General features: G+C 40.8%; 1 protein-coding gene across 4 annotated transcripts in view; it reads right to left on the bottom strand.

The window, feature by feature from the left end:
* Nucleotides 1-20,084, bottom strand: part of LOC136674370 (3',5'-cyclic-AMP phosphodiesterase 4D-like) — a 280,825-nt gene that overhangs the window by 15,383 nt on the left and 245,358 nt on the right. For all 4 annotated transcript variants that reach the window (XM_066650364.1, XM_066650366.1, XM_066650367.1 and 1 more), the window contains 3 exons: nt 19,982-20,058; nt 19,663-19,712; nt 10,328-10,440 (listed from right to left, as the gene is read on the bottom strand). In XM_066650364.1, coding sequence (XP_066506461.1) covers nt 10,328-10,440; nt 19,663-19,712; nt 19,982-20,058 — 240 coding nt within the window. The remainder of the gene's footprint in view (nt 1-10,327; nt 10,441-19,662; nt 19,713-19,981; nt 20,059-20,084) is intronic.

Below are 20,084 nucleotides of genomic sequence, written 5' to 3' on the forward strand. Positions count from 1 at the left end.
TTCCTCCGGGTGACTGTCTGTGAGGAGTGTGGTGTGTTCTCCCTGTGTCTGTGTGGGTTTCCTCCGGGTGACTGTCTGTGAGGAGTGTGGTGTGTTCTCCCTGTGTCTGTGTGGGTTTCCTCCGGGTGACTGTCTGTGAGGAGTGTGGTGTGTTCTCCCTGTGTCTGTGTGGGTTTCCTCCGGGTGACTGTCTGTGAGGAGTGTGGTGTGTTCTCCCTGTGTCTGTGTGGGTTTCCTCTGGGTGACTGTCTGTGAGGAGTGTGGTGTGTTCTCCCTGTGTCTGTGTGGGTTTCCTCCGGGTGACTGTCTGTGGGGAGTGTGGTGTGTTCTCCCTGTGTCCACGTGGGTTTTCTCCGGGTGACTGTCTGTGAGGAGTGTGGAGTGTTCTCCCTGTGTCCGTGTGGGTTTTCTCCGGGTGACTGTCTGTGAGTGGTGTGGTTTCCTCCAGGTGCTCCAGTTTCCACCCACAGTCAAAAAATAAATAATTGAAAAAATTATGAATAATAAAAAAAAAAACACGTTGGTGAGTGAATGTGTCGCCCTGTGAGGGACTGGCGCATCCTTGAGGTGTGGTCCCGCCTTACACCCAGTGGTTCCGGGTGGGCTCCAGACCCGCCGCGACCCTGAACTGGATGGGCAGTTACAGACAATGAATGGTTAATTTTAACAATGCAGCAAAATAAAAATTCTTGGCTGAAAATGAAACTAAAGTTCAGGAAGTCAACTGACCAAAAAAATAAAACCTTAAAAAGGCTGACAATATATAAAAGGTTTGTCTGAAACAAGTTTATCAAAATGATTATACTATGTAGGCTACAGCACAGACACAAAATCCAACATCGTCAAGATCAGAAAAATAAAATTATTTTGAATTTTGAAAACTGTGGCTACAGGTGGCGTTCGTCTGCTAACAGGGATTTCTATTCTGTACTCTGCACTTTGAGTTCTTGGGCAGAATCGAGTATTATTTAATCTGTAATTAAACATATTCTTGGTGTTTTATCCCCTTGATATTTGGCAGTGATGTTCCACAACAGGAAAAAAGGTTGAGTTTACATATTTTAGGTTTTTCTCTTGCTTTATTTAAAACCATGTCACTGGCTAATACATAAACATGCTAAATGAAGAGTGAGGAGAAAGATTAAATCGGGAAAAGTACAAAGACCTGACACACACAGCAGGTACACAGCTGCTACTGTGTGTCATTCAGAACTTCCAGTGCTTCAGAGCTGGTGTGTTTTTGTTGTGAAAAGCTGAGGGGAAGATATGACCTCAGATGTTTATCAGGTATCTTTACTGGCAGGGGCGTGCTCGTGGAGGCCCTACAGCCCTGATGTCGACTGAATCAATAAACTGAGAAATGAGGGTAATCCTCTTCCGGTGGTCCACACACGTCTCACCACTGAGTCACACACCCACTGAATCATCACATGCCCCAGCACTCAAGCGCTGCCGCTATCAATGTGAGAAATCAACAGCAGTTTCACACTTTTGTAAATCTAAATGAATAAAAGTTCCCACGTCTGAAAGAAACTGAACGCTAGTCATAGCCCAGGCTTTGTGTTAGAAACAAACTTCATGAACCTTCAAGTAAACAGATGCATATGTTTTAGCACCCCTTGTCAAATGATATTTTTGGGACTTTTGAAATAAAAGACACAAAGAACACATCTTCAACTTTTAATGCATAATTACTGTTTATTCACTGAATCTTAAAGGGGGCATTTGAGAAAATGACTTTTTCAGGGCTTTTACCAAATTTTTTTTGCCATTCTGGAGCCCGTAACAGCCCACAAACTGAAACTAGTCTGCCCTGTCACAAAACATGGGGAAAAATGAGCTTTTCTCATCATGAAAATGAGCACAGAAAAAAATACTCACTCCTGTGGTTTCAAGTTGAAGCAAGCTGTTGATCATTCTCGTTTAAAGGAACAGACCCCTGAACTGTTCATTCTGAAACTGGCTATTTAGACGGGGGAAGGATGGTGTTGTTTTTCCCTTTGTGGTATTTTGAACAAAGCATATCACATATGTTTAAAGGCTAAGCACCACTTAATGGACCTCCATGAATATTTCACATTATTTTAGTTACTGACATATATAAGTATGAATTAAAATGAAAATAGCAGCTTAATTTGCTTTAAAACTGACAATTTTATTAAATTGACGGAAAAACCCGAGCTTGCTACGGAAATTCTTGAACGCAACCGTGACGTCACTGAACAACGCCGCGGTAAAACACCGTTATGACTGACGGTTATGACAGTATCTAGCTAAATAACCAACATTATTCATTACAATAGCCTAGCGATAAGCTAAACTCAAATTTAGAGGTACCGTTATTCTTGTAAATGTGATCGAAGTCGAACTCGAATTCATCCGACACTATAAACCTCCGTAATGCAGCTACGTAGCCGAGTATAATCTGAGACACCGAGTTTAGCGAGTCAAGCTAACGTTAACTAACACCAACTAAAACAGGCGAAGTGAGTGTCCTTACCCTGTTTACCTCCATGTTACAGAGGCTCTTGAACACCTTTCGTTGGTTTCCTTACATGCCCATATTGTTGGAAAAGCGCCAGTGAAATGAGCTACAGATAACGGAGTGAGCGGATGGTCCTTTCCAAAGTGCCCGTTTAAAGTTGACAAATCTAGTCCATTTTCTGGATATTTTGGGATCTTTGGGCCATTTGTGCACAGATGTCCCACTGTACATTGAATTATTGCAGCCAAAAACAACACACCTTTTCGTCATTTTGCATTAAATTAAGTGCAGCTTCTAGAGTTGTTGTCCACCATCTACGTCACAGGCAAGACGCCTATTAGAGTTTCCGAACACCGTTTGGGGGGGGGGCTTTTAAACCTTATTCCTTGAATTAGTAAGAAATAACATGTTTTCTGACTCTCAATAAACACAAGTCAGGAACTCTAATTCCACTGTATTTGTTTGTTTGACACTTTCATATCGCTGGTGCTTAGCCTTTAAATAAAAATTTGATGTGGTCATCCACATATCGTCGTTCTCCAACATGCATCTCCCAAAATAGTAATTTTACAGGAGAAGGAAAAAAACCTTGTTAATTTAAAAAGTATATGTTAAAAGATATTATTCCAAGTAATTTTGGAGCATTTCTACTAGTCCATTCTTAATTAAATATTTAATTCACTGTGTTCAGATCATCGACAAAAATGGAAATACATGTTTTTAATTGGACAGAGACGATATATAACGTACGTTACTTCTCTTTAGTGAATGTGTTATTTCCACTTTCACTTTTCACAGAAAAACAAAACATGGAATTTGACCAGGGGTGTTCCAACTTTTGCATACAACTATATATCAGGTCGGCTTTTGTGTTTCTCTTTCTCTTTTTCTGTCTTTCTCAGACCTCTGCAGGGCTCCATTTGTTGCGTTTCCATGGCAACCAGGAGCATGTGGGAGCCCGCTTGTCTGCTCAGTGACAGAAGGGTGTGTTTGTTGCCATGCGTGTGTGTGTGTGTGTGTGTGTGTGTTGGTATTCCATTTATCAGCATGCAGCATGGCGGTTCGCTGCTTCTGGAGCATGCTCAGTGCGCTTTAACAACAAACATGAAAGAGCAGGAGAGGAAGAGGGGCTGTGGAGCAGCAGTATGTCTGATTGGTCAAAGGCAGACACTCTGCAGTTACACTGCAAAATCACTGCTGCTCCACAATAATATACCGCCCTAATAATATCTGTTCAGTGGTGGTCCTATGGCTGTCTGTGACAGATGGGATAGAAGGGGGTAACAAACTGGCTACAATTAATATGTTTGTCACCAAAGTGAAACTATTTATTATTTACATCTTGCTTTCCTAGTCAGGCAGCGTGGTGGCATCACAGGAAATAACAGTGCCACATAGCTCCAGGGTCTTGGAGTCCTGGGTTTGATTGTTAACCCAGATTGCTGTGTGGTGGCTTTCCTCTGGGTGCTTCACTTTCCCTCACACTCCAGGGTGTGTGTGTGTGTGAGACCCTGCAACGTACCGTCACCCAGTCCAGTTTTCCTACCTTTGGCCCAATGATACCAGGTGGGCTCCCAACATAAAGAGGCCATGACTAGGATGGTTATAGAAAATTAATGAATACTAAATGTATTTCTTGATGATTGTAACTCATCTAAAACTCACAAAAGCAGATTTATAGAATTGAAGGTTCGGGTTTTAAGACAAAAATGGTGGTGGAAGGAAAAGTCCACAAGAGAATGAGAACAAACACTGCAAAAATACTTCCTTGTTACAATGTTACTCTTGTCCTCAGTGTTTAGTGGAATTATGACACAAGTAGGACAGTTTTACAAAGAAGACAAGTAAAAATGCATGAGATAACCCAGTGACTGGTGCTGATGGACAGACTGCTGACTTCATTTAGATTCATGCTGGACATTATAACAGAAAAAAATACAGAAACTGGCAAAAATTAAAGCTGGATAAATGTATTTGTTCAAAAACACTAACATTAAAATAAACATGTTTTAACAAACAATATATTGTGATTTTACGTGCTAGCTTTAACCATTTCCAAACATCTCCTAGAGCAGGGGCTCCCAATTACTTTTCCTCAAGGGCCACATCCATGTATTTGTACATGGCTAGATGTGGACCTTTAAACAGAACAGGACTTGGGCTGCGATTATTGACGTTTCCCAAGAACATGAGAACGAAAAAATACACAAGAACGCATACCGAGAAACAGCTGTAGCCTGGTGAAGTGGGTGTGGCTGAGTGTGAGGCCAGCAATCAGCTGTAAACCCTCCTAATTTTGTCTCAGCAGTGTCACATCTGAAGTAGCGGCAAAAAATTTGGAATTTCACGTGCAAACATTCGAGGACACAAACCCATTGTGACTGTGGCTGTGTTGGTGGCGGGCCAAAGGTTTATTTCTGTCCTAGAGGAAGCCCAGTTATTACTTACCATCAATATGATGTGCCTAAAACTTCCTGTTCGTACCTTTATATTTAGTTCTACTAATCAATACATTCATATCATATTTATGTCTACTATTGCTATCCTCAGTGATCTTTCCACTAACTAAAGCACTGCAAACATTAACAGGTAACAAACCATTTCCTCAGTTGCCTGGGACGTTTACACGCTGCCTAATTAAGCGGGGTGTACTGAAAACATCAGCATAATCCAAAACACATACAAGAGCCTTAGTCAGTATGTATTTAGTAACAGTAAACGATGCTCATGATGTCATTATTACATTTTATAGACTCTTAATAATCTCTATGGAATCCCAAATGCTCTGCATATGCTGTCCTCAAACTGAGTCAATAAATCAGCCTTAATCCAAATGACCTGACTCCCAGGCCACACTGCAGCTTTACAGCGGGTGAACACTCAATATGTGGGACAATAGTGTTCACTAGTGGATGCCTAGAGAAGTAAATAAAACATGGGGAAAATTTGTAGAGGGAGAAGGGGCTTGCAACCATTTCAAATAATGACATAGAGACATACCCCTCATGATTCATTTTGGCATGTATGAAATAGTTTAAAATATAATAGATTCTACTGTAAATACATACTGATAAGAAGTTAAGTCATTAAACTATCAATATACCCAACCTATAAAAATCAAAATTAAAAAATCAATACAAATAATAATTGTTAAACACAAAGTATAGGTCCAAACGTCTGTAGACCTTTAGTGTATGTAAACATTATAGATATGAGAAGTCAGTACAGTTACTAAATTAAAGCACTAAAGTAAAGCAAACAAAAAAATCAACATAAAAAAAGCATTGCTCTATTCTCTGGAGCGATGAAGTAAAATCCAATAACTTTGGGAAATCTCACTAATGCTTTCATGGCAGAATGTATTGGATGTGTGCATCATTTGAGAAGAAAATGATCTTGACTGGTTTTTGACCAACCGTTAAAACCTGAAGTGAAATCGTTTGTGATAAAAGATAAAGGTGAGCATGGCTGAAGTGTTTCTGTATGCATGCCAGCACCAGAGGCCACAAGCTTCAGGGCCTCAGTGCCTGTGCCAGATAATGACACATTCATGACTTTACTGTTGCTTCCAGACAGAAGCAGAGCATTTGGGACGTAACCCAGCTTGTTGGTTCCTAGAAAGCACTCGTCTGTTAGTTTGTTTCTGTTTGTTAGTTAAGGGTAATTGTATTAAAAGCTGTGTTGCATAATCGAGCCCTGAGTAAACACAGTTTGCATGTTTGGATAGGGCAGCGCAGCCACTGTCTGCTATCTATCGCAGTGATATTGGTGTGTGACCACAAGTTGGCTGAGTGATGACGAAGGCTGTTAAGATAGGAAGGGTTAAAGTAATGCTGACATCGACTTTTCAGTTGATGAGATATGATCAGCAGAAAAGAGCACATCACAAGTGCACTCTTGATTATATTTGTTTAAAAAAAAATCTGCATTTGTTTTTTCGTCATTCAGTAAGTGATGTTCATTATTTTATTAATATCATGTTTATTATTATTTATGCTGTTTATTATCACTACTAAAAACCATCTACTTTTAGAATGTGTCAGTGGTACATACAGAACTACACGGCAATTCAGTCTCAAGTAGTAATTCTAAGTCTTATTTTAAATGGGACATATTCATTCATTCATTGTCTGTAAGCACTTATCCAGTTCAGGGTCGCGGTGGGTCCAGAGCCTACTTGGATTCATTGGGCGCAAGGCAGGAATACACCCTGGAGGGGGTGCCAGTCCTACACAGGGTGTCACACACTCACAAATTCACTCACACACCTACGGACACTTTTGAGTCACCAATCCACCTACCAACGTGTGTTTTTGGACTGTGGGAGGAAACCGGAGCACCCGGAGGAAACCCACGCAGACACAGGGAGAACACACCACACTCCTCACAGACAGTCACCCGGCGGAAACCCAAGCAGACACAGGGAGAACACACCACACTCCTCACAGACAGTCACCCGGAGGAAACCCAAGCAGACACAGGGAGAACACACCGCACTCCTCACAGACAGTCACCCGGAGCAGGACTCAAACCCACAACCTCCAGGTCCCTGCAGCTGTGTGACTGCGACACTACCTGCATACCGACATCACTTTCAGTTCATTAAGACATTAATTTTGAGTTTGGGGGGTTCTACCAGAAACTGAGAAATAAAACCAACCAGTCTATTTTTTATGGTTTGCGTATGTCTGAAAACATTTGATCAAATATAATGTACTGATATAATGTTGCTTCTTAAATAGAGTTCAGAGTACTGCTTCCTCATTTGAGTATATCCAATCACAGTTCTGGACCCAGAGAGAGCACCGATACGAGGTGAAAAAACAGAATAAATCAGAGTGGAGTACTGATTAAATATAGCGAAAACAAGAACAGAGAAAAAAGCCACAAACGAAAAGATTCAGCTCCTTGATTCTCACTCCTGTGCCCCCATGTTGTGGGGTGAACAGTGGCTTAATCATTCTAAACAGGGTTGTTTAGACTTTAATGTTGCCGTGTTGTTTATACCTTGTGGTATTTTGACCAAAGCATGTCACAGATGTTTTATTAAAACTCCAGCGTACTCTGTTAACTTAGGGGACGAGTATGTCCCTTTGTAAAGATTCTGTTCCACATTCAACTAAAGAACAAAAAAAATCCAAATGCACTTAATAATTATTTTTAGAATTCATCTTTCACTACAGCAACAGCTAAATGCTGAAGAGTGCTAACTACGACACTAGAGTGGTACTGTTTATGGTGCTGGTGCTAGCTTAGTTCACTTTAAGGCACATCCACTGCTGATTGAAGTTGTTCCACTGGTATCCAGGGTGGACTAGAGGGGCATAAAGCCACCCAGCAAGGACTATGGAACTATGTTTTCTGAAGTGAGGAGGCTCCACTCAATACCAGATCCTGAACTAATTACCTACTATGGCTGAGAGCAGTCAGATCCTCAGAGCAATGTTCCAATATTTAATATAAAGCTTTCCCAGCCTGCCTGGTAATCTACTGAGCATCTACAAATTTAGAGATTAAAGAGAAAGCCTGGAAAAAAAAGTCAAATAAGTAAACTATCCCTGCACTTTGTGAACAAAAATTGGAACGACTTCCAATCCCAGATATAAACTTCCTCCTCATCTTTTCTCCCGAACCATGTCTACCCCCCCCCCCCACCCCAGGTTTGCCAACCTGCACCAACCACAGTAAACAAAACAGGCACTGAGCACAATGCTACATTCATCTATAGTAAAACCAAGTCAAACAAGAGAGCCATGTCAAAGCTCATAAATAATAAACATTCAGCATGACACACTGTTCGCTGAAATCTAACTTCTACAGAAGCCACTATTGAGTAGGTGTCAGTGAATAATGCAAATTTTGCTGAAGACAATGCTTCATTCAAATAAGATCAAACTTTTCAGGTCAACGTCCAGGACAATTTCCTTGACTTGTCACACCAGCGCCAGTACCAGTGTCATCTCTGACACGAAGTTAACTGTAACTTGGCCTTTTATAACAAACTTCCACTGGCATGACTGGACACTCCATATTTTGCAGATACAAATACACAGGAAAGACTACTGGTGCTCTTGGAAAAAGGCCATTCTATATCTTATATTTCATATTTGTAATGGTAAAGTGATATAATTAAATACATAAGGCCACAACATGCCACATTCTAATTCTAATCTAATACAAGCAAGGTATGTTTATATACTACTATATATACAAAGTGTATATAAAAACATGAGTAACACACTGATCGTTGTATTGGGGCTTTCCAAATGTTGGTTAATTTATAAGCTTTATTATGTTTATATGACAACCACATGCCTCCTCACATTAAAGCTTCTACTCCTGCGAAGTCAGTGCTGTTCACATACACCATGTCCTCTCTGAATGATTATTTCCATGCCACACTAGTCCATTTTGGCGTCTATAGGATTAACACTATTACTGCCGACCAGGGCACGGCAGGTAGAAATCTGTGTCTGTGGTGGACAGCTGGCTAGCTGAGACTTATCTGGGAGACCCAAGATGGCCACTCTAGGGATGCTGTGTCAGGCAAATGCATACAAACAACACGTAACTCACAGGAGGTGAGTCAGGCCTGCTCCAGTACAGCCTCAGGGGTCATCCTCAGTGTCTGAGACCATGCTGTCCTACAACAGCTTCTGTACTATAAACCTTCTGGCGTCAAGATGATGTAATCTTGAATGAGTAACTGCTGAACAACCATGGCCTGCGTACATAACTGCATAAGCGCTTGTTTGTGTGTGTTACGTGTGGTTTGTATGCATTTGCCTGACACAGCATCCCTAGAGTGGCCATCTTGGTTCTCCCAGATAAGTCTCAGCTAGCCAGCTGTCCACCACAGACACAGATTTCACCTGCCGTGCCCTGGTCGGCAGTAATAGTGTTAATCCTATAGACGCCAAAATGGACTAGTGTGGCATGGAAATAATCATCCAGAGAAGATATAGTGTTTGTGAACAGCACTGACTTTGCAGGAGTAGAAGCTTTAATGTGAGGAGGCATGTGGTTGTCATATAAACATAATAAAGCTTATAAATTAACCAACATTTGGAAAGCCCCAATACCACGGTCAGTGTGTTACTCATGTTTGTATATACACATTGTATATATAGTAGCATATATACATGCCTTGCTTGTATTAGAATAGAACTAGAATGTGGCATGTTGTGGCCTTATTTATTTATTTATTTATTAATGTATAATGTATGAGGAGCCTGTCGTAATATTTGGCCACAACATGCCACATTCTAAGTCTAATCTAATAAAAGCAAAATCTTAATGACAAAGAGTCCCCTTCAAATAAACATCACTCTTTAATATGTAGAAAGGAAATGGAATCTGAATCCAAATCTGAAAAAGCTTACCCAACATGAACATGAATATGTATTAGAAATCAGAGTCCTCCAAAGCCAATCTAGGCTCTCTCAAATAATAGTCACTCCGTCAACAACAATTAAGCTTATCCTCCATGTTCAATAATATGTAGTAGCAACATGTAGTGATATTTGACCATGACATGTCACACTACGGCAAAACACGCCACATTTCGTGACACAGCCTGTACAACTCACATCCATATAATGCACCTTTAATGAAAACTGCGAAGATGTAGGGCTGCTTTTCTTGACTATGATTAAGCCTAGTGTGACTAAACTACCCAGGCTGAAGATAGAAGATGTACAAGCTGAAGGTTTGGCCACAACCATTCAGCTCCATCAATGAAAACAGAAGGAAGGAAGGAGACCCAGTGTGTGTGTGTGTGTGTGTGTGTGTGTGTGTCTGACACGGACCCTTAAAGGAGCAGAAGATTAGAGGTAGACTTACCTTGTTGGAGGCCATCTCACTGACAGAGTGCCTGGTCTGCAGGGTCTCCAGCTGGTCCAGGCACCAGTCCAGCTCCTCCAGCGTCTCGGTGGCCAGCTTCTGGTAGGCCTCCTCTGGGGGGAGACAGGGGAGGGGATGGTCAGTTTTGAGGCGTTTGATGGGGCTAGCTGAGGCTTCCCGAGCATCGTCCTCCTCCTCGTATACGGCCATGTCGGAGCGTCCAGAGTGCACACATGGGTGACTTTTCATTGCTGGGAATAGATAAACTCCCCTATGAGGAAGAGAATTGACTGAAGGATCAAATGATGCTGCTGCTCCAGGCCCTGGGGAGGAAAAAACAAAAGCAACTCCTGCCTCCTTTACACTCCTGGCTTATAGTCTACAGGAGTGCAGGAGTGTCCAGGGGAGAGGGCAAAAAAATAAATAAATAAATAAAAAGGGAGCTACGCCGGTGAAGGTCCAGCAGCGTAGGGCTCCTGGTCTACAGAGCGATGGAGTGCCATGCTCTTAACTATACATAAACTATGCGCAAAATCCTTTCGGAAATCCTCTCTGGCTGATCCCGAGCCAGATGTGTCCCTGCCTGGCATAGCAAATCCACGTCCCGGCGCAGGATTAGCTCCAGCAGGGCTCCATCACAACTTCAAGTGAAGGAACGGCTCTCGCCTTCCAGCCATGCGCTCCTGCTTCAACAAAAGCAGCAGAACCCCCTCCTCCTCCTCCTCCTCCTACCCTCCCCAGTCTCCAGCCAAAGACCCACACCCCCCCATATGAAGCAGTGGCAGCAGACTGATGAGCTTCCCTTCAGATATCCAAGCTATTATTACATAAAATGCCCCTCCAAAAAACCACCAACTGAAGTGATGGTGAGAGGAGTTAGAGCCTGACGGCACCTTAGCTACAGCAACATGACTTAGGAAAGCATTGCTTTACACAAACATAAGCGGCTTCCTGTGAAACCACAAACCCTAAAAGAACTGGAGAGCACGACGCAGGGAGAGCGAGAAAACATGGGCTGGATTTCATGGACTGGAGCCCAGCAGTCAGCAGAAAAGGAGCCTCCTCTGTTACAAAGCTGCTTAATAATGGAAGCATGACACCAAAGTATGTGTTCAAGATATATATATATATATATCATATCATCATTTTACAGTGTAACAGTAGAATTTCACTGCTGACTGCCATGCAATCAATGGCTGAAAGATTAACATAGATAGATAAATAGAAAGTCATGTCCTTTTTTAAATAAATAAAACTATAAAAGCATCATAAAATTCAAATTAAAATGAATGCAGCATAAAATTTTTCAACACTTGTAACCTTCAAAAATGTATCACTGTTTCAGAGGTAGTGACATTTACAGTTGTATGTCAATATCTAACGAGATGCTTTACCCCATCGCTGTAAATGCTTTTGCTGAGTCAAAGCAGAACATTAACCAAAAAGCAAAAAAGACTGTGGTAATTTTAGAAATAAACTAATTGTTAATTTTATCTTCTAATAATAAAATAACAGAAGAACAGGTGTCTCACGCTTATGATTTAATGTTCATATCATTTAAAGGAAGCGTGGTTTTAAGTCATAACACCCAGTCTGTTTTACAGTGTATGGTTAGAATCATTAAAGCAATTCATTTCAATAAAGTAAAAAAAGAGTTCTGAAATAAAAGCAACTATGTATCAAAATAAGGCACTCATCAGATTTAAACCATAGCCTGAGATAGAAGAGTTATCCAGCAGGGTAATGTACACATTCTCTTGATGTAACACAAACTGCAAGACAACAAAATGGCTGAAATTAAAATATAATAATGACAATAATAATAATAATAATACATTTATAAATAATAAATAAATAAAACCTAGCAACTCCTCATAAAGCCCTGTGAAGGACTGGCGTCCCCTTCAGGGTGTATTCCCGCCTTGCGCCCGATGATTCCAGGTAGGCTCTGGACCCCCCGCGACCCTAAAAATTGGATAAGCGGTTACAGTTAATGGATGGATGGATGGATCTCCTCATAAACGCACAAATTAGATTTATTAGATTTGATGTTAAGTCTGTGCAATATTAATCACTTGATATTAAATACTGTAGTAATTACCTGATGTGTTTAGCGCCATATTATAAGGTTAAAATACATTGGATAAAGACTACAGTATTTAAACATAATATTATGATGGAGGGCATAAGCAATACAAAACCTAATTAGTTTTATTTTTTATTTTTCCACTTTTCAGAGAAACTACTAGAGTTTGTTGCTAAGCAGTGACTGATTGGGGGTAGTGTTTATTATTCTTCTTAAGGCCAAGTACCAGCCTTAAGATTCTAAATTCACTTCTTGGGATCCATAAGGACCATCTCACTGCATCGTGTCTTTAACGAACTGTATGCAAATGAGCTTATCTTCGTCTAATAAAATTGCAGATACGTGACGTAGTACGTATGTCTGCAGATACATTTCATCCTGAATAGAAGAGATCATAACAATGCCTGAAAAAAATAAGGAACAGTTTTGAAAAAGTTTAAGTTTGAGAAAACATCCACATTAGGTCAAAAATTTAGTCTTTAACTATTGCAGTAACCGTTCAGGTGGAGCTTCATGAAATTGCATTTACAGGGGGTCCTCGACTTACGACGTTGATCCATTCCTACATCGCGTCGTAAACCGATGTTCGGTGTAAGTCGGAACATACGTACATACTGTACGTAAATAACATACTGTAAGCACTTATCCTATCCTAACACTTATCCTCCTCGGTCCCCAGCCGCGTAACCGTGTATTCTTCCGCCGCACACACCACACACGAAGTTCGCGTTACGACGTTTAAGACACAAAACCACTTAAGTCGAAACAAGGCTTTATACAGTAAATGGGAGATGTGTCGTAACCACGAAACATCGTAACTCAGGAATGACGTAACCCGAGGACCTCCTGTACTCTATATAATTCAGTAACATTGTTTGAACGTGTTTCCCTAAAGCAACACAGTTCATCGCTGATCAGGTTGCAGGTTTCAACTACTGAGTGCACATGTTATACATATACCATAGAGTTAGTGGTTCCATCTTCTCTGTGATTATGGCCTTTCTCTCTTACAGTCTGTGGATTCTTGTTACAGTGGAAACTCTCTGTAACTCTGAAAGAACATGTGAGCTATTGGGGTTCTGCCTATACTATTATTAACAGACAAACTAGGAAAATGTGTTAAAAGCAACGGAAAAAAGACAGCCGTTTATAATTTACCGCACTATTAATATTCTAACTTGGACAGCCCTTAATTTATTTACAGTGAAAATATTTTTCTTTTGCTGCAGAATCGTACATGTGCATGAACGAGTTCCCAGAACCTGATGCCACGTAATGGGCTCAAACGCAAGAAGATAATTGTCAAATTGCTGCTGATGACAGATTGCTTTGCACAAGCCTAATGAACATGCGATTTACAGTAAAGCTTCAGATAAGTTCTGATAGCTTTGCTCCTTCATGTCCCAGCAGGACAAAGTGGAAAGGGCTGAGGATGTTTACTTCAGACTGCTCTGTGACGCCTGTGAATCAGAATCGCGGAATGATTAGTTCCCAGAGATGCACTCGCAGATTAAGAATGAGCGAATCCTTTCAGATTGGTCTGGAAAATCATTAAGAAATGATGCAGTTGAGAGTCCATTCAGGCCTGGCCTTCTCTCCTCATCGCTTTTTTTTTTTTTTTTTTGTAGTAATCCTGGATTATGGCAGGACATTTACAAGCCTACATCACGGCCCGTCGTGCCGATGTACAGTACGCAGTGTTAAGCTGACGCTTGCATTGTAAATAAACCTCTTGAAAACGCAGAGCTGTGTGTAAAATGGAAAAGTGTTAAAATACAAGAGAAGTTAGTTTGTATTTAATGCCACATCTGTCCATAGGGCCACGTTCATGGCAAGAAATGTAGCAAGATGTAAATGATTTACTAATACAGTCCTGACAGGAAATTTAGGAGTGCTGATGCTTTCGTGTTATTGAATGAGGGACTTTGCAGCTCGGATCTTTTGTCTCTCGTGGCCCAAATCAATACAGTCCAACATTAAATGTTTTATTGTGAGCTGAGTTTAAAATACAAGAGTAAATCATTCAACAGGTCGCCATGCATGCGTGCGTGACTGCTAAAGGATCGGGTGCTATTGTCTCACACTAGCCTTTTAACACACACTGTCAATTTGGACATGTGTATGTATGGAGGGTTTGGTTTACCAGGAATAACAGAGAGAAATACACAAAGAGACAAAGACATAAAGACACATTACGTGTCACTTTCTCTCCTCTTTTCTGTCCCCCCCTCCTTCTTTACAAAAGGCTGTGCAATTGCTCAGGGGAGATTTCAAGAGCAGGGGTCCGCTGTCCTTGCTGACAACATCTCCTCTGACGTCAATGGCATTCTTCTCGTGTTTAGTGCGACACCAGAGGCCAGCCCCTCTGAGGCTGCTTGGGCTGAGCACAGGGCCGGCTGCACATAAACTCTGGACTGGACTACGGGAGAAAGAGAGTGAGAGAGAGAGAGCCTCCGGAACTGGAGCATCACCACTGCTGCAATTAAAATAAAGAATACAGTTCATACAGTTTTCCCGCTTGCCACAAATGTAATTGGTCAGGTCAGGACATGTTTGTGTACGAAGACCAGTGCAGATAAGTATCAGAAGCCTTTGTACACTGGTTAGTATGAGGCAAGCTGTATGCTTCCATTATCACTCTCTCCTCAGACCACTGATGTGTGTTTTAACAAGTCAAATTAATTATTATTATTTTTATTATTATTTAAGTGGACTGAACTTTACTGCATTGTTATTTAAGCTTGGTTTAGTTAAAAACTTAACTTTGAGCATTTAAAAATGCTTTGAAATGCGAAATGACTATGATCAACAGGATAAAAGGATACTTTAAGCATATGCTATCTTAAACAATTATGTACGCAGTCCTAATATTGTGGTGGATTAAGGATTAATATGATGTAATAGTAATCTATATAAGTAAATAATCTTTCACCAAATGAGCTGTGACAGTTCCTCAACCTCAGCAGTTGCAGTGATCTGGACAAATTTTATTTTTAATTGTGTTATTAAATTATTTCATTAGTTACAATTATTAGCATTATTCTCATTAAGCAAATAAAGTAACAAACAAAAACCTCTAAATTAATTTCTTAACCTTAAAATATGTTTAAAATACCTCAGCGTGTTTTTTGTTTGTGTGTTTTTTTTAATTAGATTTTTATTTTTAGACTTTCTTTCAAGTACAGTGGAACCTCTACCTACGAACTTGATCCGTTCCGTGACCCGGTGCGTAAGTGGAAAAGTTCGTATCTCGAGTCAATTTTTGCCATTTAAAATAATGGAAAAGCAATTAGCGTTCCAGCCCCCACCCTGAAAGTCACTGTTTTTGCACTGATATATGTTTACAACACTCTCAAATTAGTAAAAATATACATGTAGCATTACTACAAATAAAAAAGAAATACAGTGGTAACAGTAATAAAAAAGAAATAAAGTTTTAAGTGGTTACACATCGCTACCTTGAAGACGTGACGACTGGCTGGAGGAGTAACACAGGCACTGGCTGTATGACGGGAGGTGGGGGTGGGTGGAATAACGGAGAGTAGGAGGGTGAATGTGGGGAGACGAAGCGTAGATACGGCTTAACTTAGCACGAATTTCGATATCTGCTATTTATACTAATGCTAAATTGCTAAAGCTACAATTTGCTAATCTTTAAAGGTCACTCCAGTCTGGGCGCGCTGGGAGACTCGCCTATTGGGGTCAGTGGCCATTTCCAGTCGCCGGCTCAGCGGAGGCTCGGGTTCGTTTCTAGAGTCGTGGTTTGTTGGTGGAGGCAAAAAATATTCAAATGTTTCGTATCTTGGAAAGTTCGTTAGTATAGGCGTTCGTTAATAGAGGTTCCACTGTATATTTTTGTCAAGATTATGGAATAGAAAGAACAGAGAAATTAAGTATTACTTAGAATAAATTATTTTTATACTTCTGCACAGTCAAAAACCACAAAGCCTGTTGGTGGTCATTTTTGAACTATAGTTCGAGGCAAGTATGATTTCAGCATGGTCTTTAAATCATGTATAACATAATTTATACACAGTGCTTATTGGTGCTTAGTTTTCTTATTTGTTAGTCTCACCATGTAAATCATCACACGAGTACACTACATGTTTTTTCTGTTGTGGGCCTGCCTGAGGAGCTGTGAGTGAGTCGAAAATATTTGACTCGCCACTAACAATGAAAGGTGAAATATACTTTATGGGTCCCAGCTATTTCTCAAAATACCAGTCACCACAGGGTTGCAGTGGTACTCACTGAGTGGATTCCATATCCTCACCCCTACCCACAGTAAATCAACACAATGAGAGACACTTCTAATATGCGAGTTGCCATAACCTCTGGAGCAGCATAAGACTAAAGTCAGCCTGCCCAATGCCAAAGGTTGACAAGAGTAGTAAAAAGTCACCCTGCAGTGGATTGTGGGATCGGTTTAATCTAAACCCTTCTCTACAGAGTAGACGCTGTTACTACAGCAAACTGGGGGACACGCATTTTGACCCTTGATTTTAGAAGAAACACTGTATGAGCAGGTGTCTACAAATATTTGGCCACATAGTGACAAAAACCGCAGAGCTCACACCTTAAGCCAAAGCTCTATTCCTGAAACTGGCTTCTCTGCATCCCTGGAGGACGCTTATGACGTCATCCTCCAAAGTCTAATCTCTCGCCCTTCCCTTCTCCTCTCCTTCTCTCCTGCCGTCCCCACATCTCACCAGATGCTTATTCCGGCCGCCATTCCCAACTCTGGGTTGCCTGGCAACCGGGTCTGGTTGGAAAGCGAGGGGGCAGAAAAGCTGCCTATTTTTAGCAGTTGCTATTTATGGCAAGGCCAAGAATAAAACCAATCAATGTGTATTGGCAGGTGTCACTGAGAAATGCTCAGCAGCGACTGAGCAATGGGGGGAACTGGTGTGAACGGCACCATTTTTCAAACGTCTGCCATTACTTTTGCTATATATGGAACCAGGCATAAGGGCGACCCACTACTGAGCAGCGCTGGTCCCATCAGTGCATTCTTTTTGGAGTTTTGCATGAATCCTCAAGAACACTCAGCAAGAAGGTAACATGCTGTGGCCTCTTTTTCACAAACTGGCCGTGGAAGAATAGAACACTTTGACGGGCTCATCTCATGAGTAGTGGTGAGGTGCTGACATATCCTTTAGTGCACTGATACCATCTACCAGTCTCTGACAGTCATTCTTCCAGGCTGAATTCTTTCAGCTGTGTGATATTTGAGGGGTTTCTTGAATGCACAGATCACCACATAGCATCTCAGTAGGATTAAGATCCTGGCTCTGATTTGGCCATTTCAGAACTCTCCATTTCTTACTTTTGAGCCATTCCTTGTGAATTTACTGGTATGTTTTGGCTCATGCTCATGTTGCATGGTCCACATCCACTTCAGCTTCAGTTTTTGGAGAGATAGTCTAACATTTTCCTCAAGCACACTCTGATACAGTGAAGAATTCATAGAAGATTCGATGATGGAGAGCTTGCCAGGCCCCGCTTCAGCAAAGCAGCCCCAAACCATGGCACTTCCACTTCCCTGCTTCATGGTAGGTAAGGGGTTCTTGTGCTCATATGCTGTGCTGGTCGTGTTCTGTTACTGTGCCCAAATAATTCAGCTTTGGATTCATCTGTCCAAAGCACATTGTTCTAGAAGTCTTGGTCTTTTTCTATGTGCTTTCTGGCAAACTTTAGTCTTGCCCTGATGTCTCATTTTCTGATGGTAGATGCATGTACCTTGACATCAACTTTGGCCAGAGCCACTTGTAGGTCCCGTGATGACATTTTAGGATTGTTGGAGACTTCTTTATGCATCTTGCTGTCTTCTCTTGGACTGAACTTGTAAGGACGGCCATGTTGGGAGGTGGTATTAATGTTCTCCACTTAGAAATCAGCCATTCTACTGTCCGAAAAATAATTTACAATTGTTTTGAGATCTTTTTCCATCCATTCCCAGACTCATACACATCTATAACCTTAGCCTCAGAGATCTCTTTAGATCTTAGCCTGGTGATACCACTCACTTCAGCCACCAAGGGCAAATCAAACTAATGTCTGAGGTTTAAATAAGAGTCTCTTCCAATGTCCTCTTTAATGATGGTTTAATCATTTGCAGCTGATGAGATGCATCTGAGTCTAAATATAGATATTTTAAACAGTAATAAATATAGGGGTGTCCTAACATTTTCCTCACAAGAAATGTACATTTTTGTTCATTTTGTTTGTGTTTATAAGTAATTTCTTCAGTTTTATTTGTTAAGTGATATAAGCTCCATCTGTTACTTCACTTGTTTTTGTTGTTGAAATTATTTAGCACTTTTGGATAAAGCAAACCCCTTTATATATTCTGTGATTTATTATAGGGCTCAGCTGCATATCGAGGACTATTTCAATACCAGTTTAATCTCCTGTGATCTTTTAATATTTATTTATTTGCCTGGGAACTAAGTGTCCCAATCCCAATCCAGTACTTTGTAAAAGTAAAGTCAGCACTTGTCCAATGGTCAAGGTCTCTCCAGACTGATCCTGGGGACCCAATACCCTGGAAATGTTAGTGTTTTCTTTGCTCTCAACAGAATCGATCACCTCTCTAACATTCTCTTACTGAGTAGCAGTTGGTATAGCATACTGAGTAACACTGCTGCTCTGTTAAAGACAGGTTCATATTCCCAGTCTTGGCAAAACTCCACACTGCACCAATAAGAGTCTATGGTCAGGACTTCGTTCTCTGTATTTGCTTGCATCTGTAACATGGTTCAAGACAACTTCAGGAGTGTTTTGTTTTCCAAATACAAAGCAAAAATATAAGAGAAGATGTACAATATTTGTTTTGATGGATATTGGCTCAATAAAGTACTGTATTGACTGAATAAAGCTGAATAACTTTGGATAAAACAAACCAAGATAAATTGTGTGCAGCTGGCAAGGTTTAGTGATGACCCAAAAGGATCCTCATTTGCGACTTTATGAGAAAATCTGAATACTGAAGTCTGTCTCTGTCTAGAGGTGCGCAATTTAAATAAACGGAGCACTGAGAAGTAGGACGTCACCTTCCAAAAAATTGTGATGAAGTTGGCAGCATTACACACAAAGATAAAGTTAATATGTGAATTATATATGTACAGTACTTCCTGAAAAGAAACGAGGATTTGAATGACACTGTTTCTACCTCAGGCTATTACCTAGACATACTCATTCAAGCATCAACAGTGGAAGGGTAAACAAAGAGAAACAGAATGTGTCTCACCTGTGAAGGAGGCTTTTGTGAGAGCTGGCTGGTTACACATTGGGGACCGTCTGCAAAATGACCATAATATAAGAGGAGAAGTGTTTTCATATACATTTATATACATAGAGCTTTGCATTTAAATATGTTTTAAAAAGTCTACAAACTACAAACTAATGTACTAGCTCAAGTTCTCTCCCTTTGTTTTGAATTCCAGCACTGCACTGCCCTAGTAAGAGTCCTTGGGCTAGATTCCTTACCCTACTCCTGCGACTTAGACATTGGTATTGGCTCTTGATTCGAGTGTATACCAAATAAACAGTGTCGTAATTGCACTTACTTATTTGAGGTTCTGTCTTGTTGCAGGTTAGTCAATGCTGCAAAGTTATTCCGTACTGTTCTCAAACTGGCCAGTACCTAGAAGAAAAATAATCAGAATCAGA

This window comes from Hoplias malabaricus, chromosome 18 (assembly GCF_029633855.1).
Source record: "Hoplias malabaricus isolate fHopMal1 chromosome 18, fHopMal1.hap1, whole genome shotgun sequence".
NCBI lineage: Eukaryota > Metazoa > Chordata > Actinopteri > Characiformes > Erythrinidae > Hoplias > Hoplias malabaricus.